Here is an 11,572-nt window from a genome sequence, read left to right on the forward strand (position 1 = left end):
GCGCCGCGCCAATCAACTGTGACTGGCTTGCTGCAGAGCGTGAGCGTCTTGGGAATACCCGGTCAATATAATGGATATAATATGGACACATAAGACAATCAATATTCGGTATTTGTTATGGATTTATTGTAGAAATTCCCTGAAAAGATGCACGTTCCAGGATGAATTGAAAAGCTCCCGTAAGGGCTGAGATGGCAGAGAACAGCTGATTTGGAACGGAGCAACAGCTGTTCGCTTTCACAGGGAAAAACGAAGGAACTTCAACCTACTTAGGCCTACTAATTAACGTTCAAAAGCTATTAAATCTTCAACAAAATATGCAGATACTGTCAAAATCGGATTATTAATGTTGTTTTTTATGGTGTTTTTTTCTGGAACGAGTATTCGAATATTCGCTCGTAAAACCCAACGAGTATTCGAAGCCTGAAAAATGGCATTCGGGCCAGCCCTATGAAGATCCTATTCGAACAATAAAAGTTGAAAACCACAGTTTGTGTTTTGGCTTGTTTTGCAAAACGGCGTTGGAAACACCAGGGTATTGGCTCGGGATATGTAGGCCTAATACTAATACACACAGGACAAAGAACAGTGTTGGCAATTTAACACTTATCTTGACATCAACAAAGTTTACCAGACAAACAATGCCAGACTGTAAAGGGGGTACGAAATGAAACGAGGTAGGCCTACTGAGCATCAGCCTTTTGAAGACGAGCAAGGGCTGCTGGTAGCATATGTTATGCTGCATTAAAAAAAGAAGAAAAATACAAGCACCCAGAGGAGAATTGCATCTGCCAAATCCTGACCACCAGTAAACACTTGCGAAGGACCAATGTAGACTTCACTCGTTACAACATCATAAGAAAATTGTCTACAAATAAAATCCCCAGTTTAGGATAATCACACAGGTTATGCGAGAACATATTTATGTCAGGATAGGCCTACCAGGCTCCAAGTCGTCACATATCTCAATCAGACAAAACCAACTATAACCACATTGGCATAGCAATCGCACCGTGTGTACTAGCTGCTACTAGCTGCAATCTATATATACAATGCATACTAACTGGAGCACCAACCAGAATCAGATCACAATCGCTTAGGACCGTTGGTAACCTTTGGCCAGGTCATCACGATTCACGAGCAAACAGAACCAGCAGCAAAGTTTACGTAAACCAATTTCTTACCTTATGTGGCCCTCCACATGCAGGCTAGATGACGTATCCATATCGATATCCAGTGTCACAAACATGCTTTCTATAGGAAGCAAAAGGACCGGCTATTTTCTGAATAAAAATGTCAATTTTGGCTGTCTGTCTTGAAACTTCTCCAGTGCGTTCACCCCAAAATGCAACGGGACGACAAGATCCCATACAAAGTGAACGTATAGATGCGTATTGGGCGAATATTTTTGATTTGTCGCGCCACACTTTCGCCGTGCACAGGCAAGCGCGTTCACGAGGATTTGTGGCGCGAAAAATTTCAACTTTGACACGAATTTCGCGTGATGACAGCCAATCAGCGTTCAACAGCGTGGCCACTGAGTGACATGTGTAACGTAACAGCCAATCAGCGTTCAACCGTCAAACTCAGCGCAGTGCAGTCCGGGGTGTACTGCAGCATGGAGGAGAAAGTGATTATTGCCGTTTGCGACTCTCGGAGCTCTATATATAATAGTATATAATATAATATAATTGTATATATAATATCAGTCACGGCCAAAAGCTCTGTGTGCCTCCGGATGGCCGTAGCGCAGGGAGCTCATAGGGATTGGGCTTCTCGGGAGTCGGGGTTTGTTTACCGGCGTTGCTATGGGTTCCGGTCTTGTGTGTTCCAACGGTTTATTAGGTAGGCCTATCTAATAAATGATGTCTTCGAGCACGCCTATGGCATGATTTTAGACTTGACGATTTCGGTTGAGTATGTGTGGATTTTTTCAGTCGCAATTGGTTTGCACATTTTTAAAACTGGTGGGGACAAAATTCGTATTTCAAATAGTGGGGGGGACATGTCCCCCCCGTAATCGACGCCTATGCACATACACACACTACATACACACTAACTACACACACTAACTACACACACACTAACTACACACTAACTATACACACTAACTACACACACTAACTTCAAACACTAACTACACGCAAACACACACACACTAACTAACTACACACAATAACTACACACACACAATAACTACACACACCAACTACACACAAACACACTAACTACACACACTAATAACTACACCCACAAACTACTTACTGCACACACTTACTACACACAGCTACTAACTCAACATAAACTACAAACTGAACACACAAACTGAAAACTAAACACAGACTACACGTACTAACTATTTACCACACACACTAACTACAAACACAAACGACAAACTAAACACAAAGTATACAAACTACAGATAAAAACACTCAAACTACTAACTAAACACAAACTACGAACTAAATATACAAACACAAAACTACGAACTAAACACGCAAACTGAACCAACTACGACCACAAACTACCCTCACAAACTGCTACCGAAATAAAAACTACTAAGTACACTCAAAAAGTACACACATAACACTGAAAAGCTACAGCCACAAACTACACATACAAATTACACCCACAAACTATCATCACAAACAAACACACAAACTAATCAACGATGCGTGGTGATGATTTTGACTGTTTGTATCGTGTTGTGGGCGCCTGGTCTCTGAGGTACAACAGTGGGATCACCAATCAGAATAGAACAGGCAGAAGCGGGGGTTGCGGTGAAATTTATGAAACTTATGTAATTTATTTATAAAAAGGTGCAGGGGGAAAAGGGAGGGGGCAAAAGGCAACTCAAATCTTCACCGGGTTGGCGGCTGTCATCAGGGTGCCCTTTCTGGCTCTTCCTGGGGTGGGGCCAGAGAGAGAGAGAGAGAAAGATAGTCCAAGTTTAGTGGGGTCTGTGGTCCCTGCCACTGACCTCTTCGCCCCAGCTCGACTTGGGTTTCCTCTAGGAGTCGTTGGGGTTCCTCTTCAGCTGCAGGCCTTCTGTCGGGTTTCAGCACGACACAATACACACACACCGACAAAACAGCTCTTCGGTCCACTTGAACGTAACTTCATTGATTAGGTTTGGAGTGATCAAGAGGGTTGGCCACAGGCCTCTTACCACGAGACTGGCCTAACGTGTCTCTGGTCTCCACACGCTCCTCCAGCCAGTCTGTCTTCAGCCTGTTCTGGTGGAGTTAAAAAGGCCCTCTGATTGCAGGGCTAACTCAGCGCACCTGTGCAGGGTAAGCTGAGTAGTACCTCCCATCCAGAACCACACCCCTTGGCTGCCTTTGCCTGCCTTTGTGGCCACCACGTGGCCATGTGGGGCACTGCTCAGCGGCTGGGCCACCACAGTGTTAATAATGATATAATTAGCCTCATTATGGTCTTTGTCTTCTTTCTTTGGGCAGGTGTTCCAGAGGAGGAGCGACGGCTCCATAGATTTCTTCAGGGGCTGGAAGGACTACGTCAAGGGCTTTGGAGAGCTGGGGGGCGAGTTCTGGATGGGTGAGAGAGCACCCTACTGTCACAGCACCCTACGGTCACAGCACCCTACTGTCACAGCACCCTACTGTCACAGCACCCTACTGTCACAGCACCCTACTGTCACAGCACCCTACTGTCACAGCACCCTACTGTCACAGCACCCTACTGTCACAGCACCCTACTGACACAGCACCCTACTGACACAGCACCCTACTGACACAGCACCCTACTGTCACAGCACCCTACTGTCACAGCACCCTACTGACACAGCACCCTACTGACACAGCACCCTGACCCTACTGACACAGCACCCTACTGACACAGCACCCTGACCCTACTGACACAGCACCCTACTGTCACAGCACCCTACTGTCACAGCACCCTACTGTCACAGCACCCTACGGTCACAGCACCCTACTGACACAGCACCCTGACCCTACTGACACAGCACCCTACTGTCACAGCACCCTACGGTCACAGCACCCTACTGACACAGCACCCTGACCCTACTGACACAGCACCCTACTGTCACAGCACCCTACGGTCACAGCACCCTACTGACACAGCACCCTACTGTCACAGCACCCTACTGACACAGCACCCTACTGACACAGCACCCTACTGACACAGCACCCTGACCCTACTGACACAGCACCCTACTGTCACAGCACCCTACTGTCACAGCACCCTACTGACACAGCACCCTACTGACACAGCACCCTGACCCTACTGTCACAGCACCCTACTGTCACAGCACCCTACTGACACAGCACCCTACTGTCACAGCACCCTACTGACACAGCACCCTACTGTCACAGCACCCTACTGACACAGCACCCTACTGTCACAGCACCCTACTGTCACAGCACCCTACTGTCACAGCACCCTACTGACACAGCACCCTACTGACACAGCACCCTACTGTCACAGCACCCTACTGACACAGCACCCTACTGACACAGCACCCTACTGACACAGCACCCTGACCCTACTGACACAGCACCCTACTGACACAGCACCCTACTGTCACAGCACCCTACTGACACAGCACCCTACGGTCACAGCACCCTACTGACATAGCACCCTGACCCTACTGACACAGCACCCTACTGTCACAGCACCCTACTGTCACAGCACCCTACTGACACAGCACCCTACTGACACAGCACCCTGACCCTACTGACACAGCACCCTACTGTCACAGCACCCTACTGACACAGCACCCTACTGTCACAGCACCCTACTGACACAGCACCCTACGGTCACAGCACCCTACGGTCACAGCACCCTGACCCTACTGTCACAGCACCCTGACCCTACTGACACAGCACCCTACTGTCACAGCACCCTACTGACACAGCACCCTACTGTCACAGCACCCTGACCCTACTGACACAGCACCCTACTGACACAGCACCCTACTGTCACAGCACCCTACTGTCACAGCACCCTACTGTCACAGCACCCTACTGTCACAGCACCCTACTGACACAGCACCCTACTGACACAGCACCCTACTGACACAGCACCCTACTGACACAGCACCCTACTGTCACAGCACCCTACTGTCACAGCACCCTACTGTCACAGCACCCTACTGTCACAGCACCCTACTGACACAGCACCCTACTGACACAGCACCCTACTGACACAGCACCCTACTGACACAGCACCCTGACCCTACTGACACAGCACCCTACTGACACAGCACCCTGACCCTACTGACACAGCACCCTACTGACACAGCACCCTACTGTCACAGCACCCTACTGTCACAGCACCCTACTGTCACAGCACCCTGACCCTACTGACACAGCACCCTACTGTCACAGCACCCTACTGTCACAGCACCCTACTGTCACAGCACCCTGACCCTACTGACACAGCACCCTACTGTCACAGCACCCTACTGACACAGCACCCTACTGTCACAGCACCCTGACCCTACTGACACAGCACCCTACTGACACAGCACCCTACTGTCACAGCACCCTACTGTCACAGCACCCTACTGTCACAGCACCCTACTGTCACAGCACTCTACTGACACAGCACCCTACTGTCACAGCACCCTACTGACACAGCACCCTACTGTCACAGCACCCTACTGTCACAGCACCCTACTGACACAGCACCCTACTGACACAGCACCCTACTGACCTCTGGTCTGGATAACCTCCACCTGCTGACCTCTGACCTCTCCCCCCCTAGGTCTGGACAACCTCCACCTGCTGACCTCAGGGGCCGATATGAGCCTCAGGGTGGACCTCCGTGACGGGGAGGAGGCGGCCTACGCCCGCTACTCCACCTTCCGGGTTGCCAAGAGGAACTACCGGCTCAGCGTGGCGGGATACAGCGGCACCGCTGGTACCTACTGAGACCAGCTAGCCTCTAAGAGCGAGCCTCTAAGAGCGAGCCTCTAGGAGCTAGCCTCCAAGAGCTAGCTTCTAAGGGCTAGCCTCTAAGAGCTAGCTTCTAAGGGCTAGCCTCTAAGAGCTAGCTTCTAAGGGCTAGCCTCTAAGAACTAGCTTCTCAGGGCTCCCCTCTAAGTCCTAGCCTCTAACAGCCAGCCTCTAAGGGCTAGCCTCTAAGAGCTAGCCTCTAAGGGCTAGCCAATAGCCTCTAAGGGCTAGCCTATAAGAGTTAGCCTCTAAGAGCTAGATTCTAAGGGCTAGCCTCTAAGAGCTAGCCTCTAAGGGCAAGCCTCTCAGAGCTAGCCTCTATGTGATAGCCTCTAAGGACTAGCCTATATGAGTTAACCTCTTAGAGCTAGCTTCTAAGGGCTAGCCTCTAAGGGCTAGCCTCTAACAGTCAGCCTCTAAGGGCTAGCCTCTTAGCGCTAGCCTCTAAGAGCTAGCCTCTAAGAGCTAGATTCTAAGGGCTAGCCTCTAAGAGCTAGCCTCTAAGGGCAAGCCTCTCAGAGCTAGCCTCTATGTGATAGCCTCTAAGGACTAGCCTATATGAGTTAACCTCTTAGAGCTAGCTTCTAAGGGCTAGCCTCTAAGGGCTAGCCTCTAACAGTCAGCCTCTAAGGGCTAGCCTCTTAGCGCTAGCCTCTAAGAGCTAGCCTCTAAGAGCTAGCATTTAAGAGCTAGCCTCTAAGGGATAGCCTGTAAGAGTTAGCCTCTAAGAGCTAGCCTCTAACAGTCAGCCTCTAATAGCTAGCCTCTAAGGGCTAGCATTTAAGAGCTAGCCTCTAAGGGCTAGCATTTAAGAGCTAGCCTCTAAGGGATAGCCTCTAAGGGCTAGCCTATAAGAGTTAGCCTCTAAGAGCTAGCTTCTAAGGGCTAGCCTCACATAGCTAGCCTCTAAAGGCCTAGTGCCTCTGTGGATTCTCTTTTTTGCATAAGAAATTTCCTTTCCTAACGAGATGACCCAGAAGTATTCGAAGGAAAGGTGGTTTGAATCCTAAAATTGCTTAATAAAGTTAGCCTCTAAACAGCTAGCCTCTAAAGAGCTAGCCTTTAACAGCTACCTTCTAATCAGCTAGCCTCAACAGAAAGGTCTGTAGAGGCTAGCCTCTGCATGCCCCCGTGCTGACTTCCTGTTTCCTGGTCAGGTGACTCCATGTCCTATCACAGCGGCCGGCCGTTCTCCACGCGGGACCGGGACCCCGACCGCTCCATCACGCGCTGCGCCGTGTCGTACCGCGGCGGCTGGTGGTACTGGAACTGCCACAAGGCCAACCTCAACGGCCTGTACGGCAGCGGAGAGCGGCACCAGGTAGCACAGGGGGAGGGGCCTGTACGGCAGGGGGAGGGGCCTGTACGGCAGCGGAGAGCGGCACCAGGTAGCACAGGGGGAGGGGCCTGTACGGCAGGGGGAGGGGCCTGTACGGCAGCGGAGAGCGGCACCAGGTAGCACAGGGGGAGGGGCCTGTACGGCAGGGGGAGGGGCCTGTACGGCAGGGGGAGGGGCCTGTACGGCAGCGGAGAGCGGCACCAGGTAGCACAGGGGGAGGGGCCTGTACGGCAGGGGGAGGGGCCTGTACGGCAGGGGGAGGGGCCTGTACGGCAGCGGAGAGCGGCACCAGGTAGCACAGGGGGAGGGGCCTGTACGGCAGGGGGAGGGGCCTGTACGGCAGCGGAGAGCGGCACCAGGTAGCACAGGGGGAGGGGCCTGTACGGCAGGGGGAGGGGCCTGTACGGCAGGGGGAGGGGCCTGTACGGCAGCGGAGAGCGGCACCAGGTAGCACAGAGGGAGGGGCCTGTACGGCAGGGGGGGGGACCTGTACGGCAGGGGGAGGGGCCTGTACGGCAGGGGGGGGGACCTGTACGGCAGGGGGAGGGGCACCGGGTACCACAGGACGGGGTGCAGGGGGGGGGGGGGGGCCTGTACGGCAGGGGGGGGGACCTGTACGGCAGGGGGAGGGGCACCGGGTACCACAGGACGGGGTGCAGGGGGGGGGGGGGGGGGCCTGTACGGCAGGGGGGGGGGACCTGTACGGCAGGGGGAGGGGCACCGGGTACCACAGGACGGGGTGCAGGGGGGGGGGGGCCTGTACGGCAGGGGGAGGGGCCTGTACGGCAGCGGGGAGTGTCACCAGGTCCAACAGGAAGGGATAGCAGGGGGAGGGGCTTGGCCAGGAAGTGGTCTGGTGTAGCCGTTGCTTAGTTCACATTAAGGTTAGAAGTGTCCTGACTTTACACTTTTTGACTCATTTGGTTTGTTGATGTTGCATGTGTGTGTGTGTGTGTGTGTGTGTGTGTGTGTGTGTGTGTGTGTGTGTGTGTGTGTGTGTGTGTGTGTGTGTGTGTGTGTGTGTGTGTGTATCAGGGGGTGATCTGGACCACTTGGAAGGGGAAGGATTTCTCGGTTCCGTTCACAGAGATGAAGATGAGACCCTCAGCCTTCATCCCCCCCGCCCGCTGAGAGAGACACACGCACAAACACACACTCACACAAACACACACACACTATTAAACACACACATGCACACAAACTGAAACCCAACTTGCGCTTTGATACGACGATCACAACCAGAGACTGTTTTCTACTCCAGATAAACCTTTATCCAACATTACAAAATACATTACATGACAGCACAATCATTAAATTACAATACATTACATTACAGTACATTACAGTATATTAGCATTCAAATACAATACATTACGCTACATTACAATAAAATACATTATGTTACATTACGTTACAGTACCTTATGTTACATTACGTTACAGTACAGTACATTACAATATAATGCATTACATTACGTTACGGTACGTTACGGTACGTTACATTACGTTACATTACTTTACGTTACATTACTTTACGTTACATTACTTTACGTTACGTTACCTTACGTTCCAGTACAGGGCGAGCGTCTGAGTGTAATATATGAAGGTATTATTGTAGCAAAAGTCTTAAGCATCTGTAACTGCAGATTTTGAATGCGTACACTAAAGTCACAGTCAATTTCAAGTCGTAAATATTTATTTTGCATGTGTACTCTACTGTTGGTGCAAAACACATTCGCACACCCGTGTTTCATATTCTGAGAAAATGCCCAAAATGTGTGAATTTGTAAACCCAAATGTGAACTAATACATCAGAAGTTGCAAATCTGTGAAATATTTCCTCACAGATGAAATTATATAGATCGCTATGTTCAATGAGCATTTTAATGAGCGAGCACGAGTCCATCGATACAACTGCTTGAATTTGCTGCTACGAGTCTCAGCTGTTATTTTTCTTGCAGATAATTTTGCAACACGTCTATGATGTGGTACAAGTGACAAGCAAAACTACCTGCAAAAAAACCCACAGCTGTGACTTGCAGGAGCAGATTCGAGCAGTTGTAACGATGGACTTGTGCTCGCTCATTAAAATGCTGGATCAACATAGCGTTCGATATCATTTTATTTGTGAGGAAATTTTTCACAGATGTGCAACTTCTCATGCATTAGTTCACATTTGGGTTTACGAATGCACACATTTTGCACCAAATGCGATCCATTGATTGTAGCAAAAGGATTTGTGCACCTGTAACACAGACTTGTGAACTCGTAGACCCTTTTTTGTGTTTACAATGGTAGAAGAAATATTTACGACTTCAAATGTACTGTTACACATTTGTGACATTAGAGTACACATGCAAAATAAATACTTACGACTTCAAATTTACTGTGACTTTAGTGTACGCATTCAAAATCTGCAGTTACAGATGCTTAAGACTTTTGCTACAATAATACCTTCATAGTAATGTCCCTCCCTGGCCGCCGGAGGCCACTGTTCAGCCTCTGACCTTACGGCTGTCATTCCTCTTGCTTTTCGAGTAATGAATAGGCTGTTAAATAAGCTCTGTAAAATGTATTAGAGTTCTTTTTTTATTATAAAGAATATAGATATGTGCAAGTAAAAACAAATCTAATATCAAAACACAGGATAGAAGCATTTCGAGTCAATGTCCAAGTCTGTGTCCTAATTCAACTAGTTTGAGGTTTAAAACAGCTGAGTCTTTTGTGTAAGATTTACATTTTATTCAATTAACCTGCCGGTCTGGTGGAGTCAGTGACACGAGATTGGAGCTTCTTCTTGTTTGAACAAACTCTTTTGGGTTTCTCATGCGACAATATCTAGCGTTTTTGTACCTTCCTATTTTTGTAATCATTAAACCCTATATTGGTACCAGGTATATGATATCTGAAATAAATACTGTTCAATTTTTATAACGCTTTGTGTTTGTTGTTGCTCAAAGAAGTCAGAGAACGCTTAGCTGCAGTGTCCCATCCGACCACCAGGCGGTGATCGCATCTTACTTCTTCTCAGCGTCCCCACATGACCCCAAGCGAACACTATAATTATTATTGTATTGTTATGAATTCTCCTGCAGTGCCAACAGCCGCCAGTAGATGTCAGTCTTGACCCTCCTCACCGGGTTCAGCTCTGTCGGCCTGGCGCTGGAGTTCCAGGAAATCACGTGGTTTCCTCTTCAAAAGGTGGTTTTGGTCGTCAGGGTTCGAGGAGGGCGTGACGAGGCCGTTCAGCCAAACAACCGACGCGCCTGGGTCCACAGTAGAGTCGCGTGTTTGTGAGTTCTGATATGAGACGCATGTCACGTGTTTTTAGGCCGAATGCTTATCAATTATTGGCCATTACACCAAACGGTATTTTACCTGGTGAACCACATCCCGACTGCAAGGCTGGGGCAGTTTAAAATAATAATAATAATAATAATAATAATAATAATAATAATAATAATAATAATAATAATAATAATTTATTGCATTTAAATAGCTCTAATATTGTTATGATGTTAAATTATGGATGTTCTGGTACATGTTCTGGTCTTTAGATAACTTATTTTAACTTATGTTATAGAACTACGATCATTTGCCTATTCTCAGCTTTTAACATTCACACCTGGGGCACCAAAGTTGTCAGACCGGTTGTGTGTGTGTGTGTGTTTGGATAGCTGAAACCAGCGCAGAGAGAGAGAGAGAGAGAGAGAGAGAGAGAGAGAGAGAGAGAGAGAGAGAGAGAGAGAAAGAGAGGGAGTTTCCTGCAGTTACTCACCCACACACACATGAATCTCATAATATCTAAGATGGTGGGGTTTGTAACCATGGTGACCCAGGCTACGTGCTCCTCCCAACATGACTGCTCGGCTCCACCGGACGCCATTTTGTGTTTTGGTGTGTTGGGTTCACTGTAAGATGGCAGCCAGTGTTGTCAGCTTCTCTTTGTCCTCTCGTTCCCCTCCCTCGTTGGGGCGCGCACGTGGGCGTGCACGTGGGTGTGGGCGTGAATGTGGGTACGTGCATGGAAAGGGTTGTAATCCTGGTAGAGTTATTTGATCGTCTGATTATGAAATCCTGTCTAACCCCTACCTGCTCCTTAATGACCTGTCTCTGTACTGTCTAACCCCTACCTGCTCCTTAATGACCTGTCTCTGTACTGTCTAACCCCTACCTGCTCCTTAATGACCTCTCTGTACTGTCTAACCCCTACCTGCTCCTTAATGACCTGTCTCTGTACTGTCTAACCCCTACCTGCTCCTTAATGACCTGTCTCTGTACTGTCTAACCCCTAC

The 11,572-nt window shown here is 49.1% G+C and overlaps 1 protein-coding gene across 1 annotated transcript in view; it reads left to right on the plus strand.

Moving 5' to 3' along the window:
• LOC132451352 (microfibril-associated glycoprotein 4-like) overlaps positions 1-10,211 on the plus strand; it is a 13,346-nt gene extending 3,135 nt beyond the window's left edge. The window contains exons 6-9 of the mRNA XM_060043733.1: positions 3,462-3,558; positions 5,749-5,904; positions 7,097-7,260; positions 8,314-10,211. Of these exons, the coding sequence (XP_059899716.1) occupies positions 3,462-3,558; positions 5,749-5,904; positions 7,097-7,260; positions 8,314-8,409 (513 nt within the window). The 3' untranslated portion in view covers positions 8,410-10,211. The remainder of the gene's footprint in view (positions 1-3,461; positions 3,559-5,748; positions 5,905-7,096; positions 7,261-8,313) is intronic.
• The last annotated feature ends 1,361 nt before the right edge of the window (positions 10,212-11,572 follow it).

The sequence above is a fragment of the Gadus macrocephalus genome, chromosome 22 (genome assembly GCF_031168955.1).
Source record: "Gadus macrocephalus chromosome 22, ASM3116895v1".
Taxonomy (NCBI): domain Eukaryota; kingdom Metazoa; phylum Chordata; class Actinopteri; order Gadiformes; family Gadidae; genus Gadus; species Gadus macrocephalus.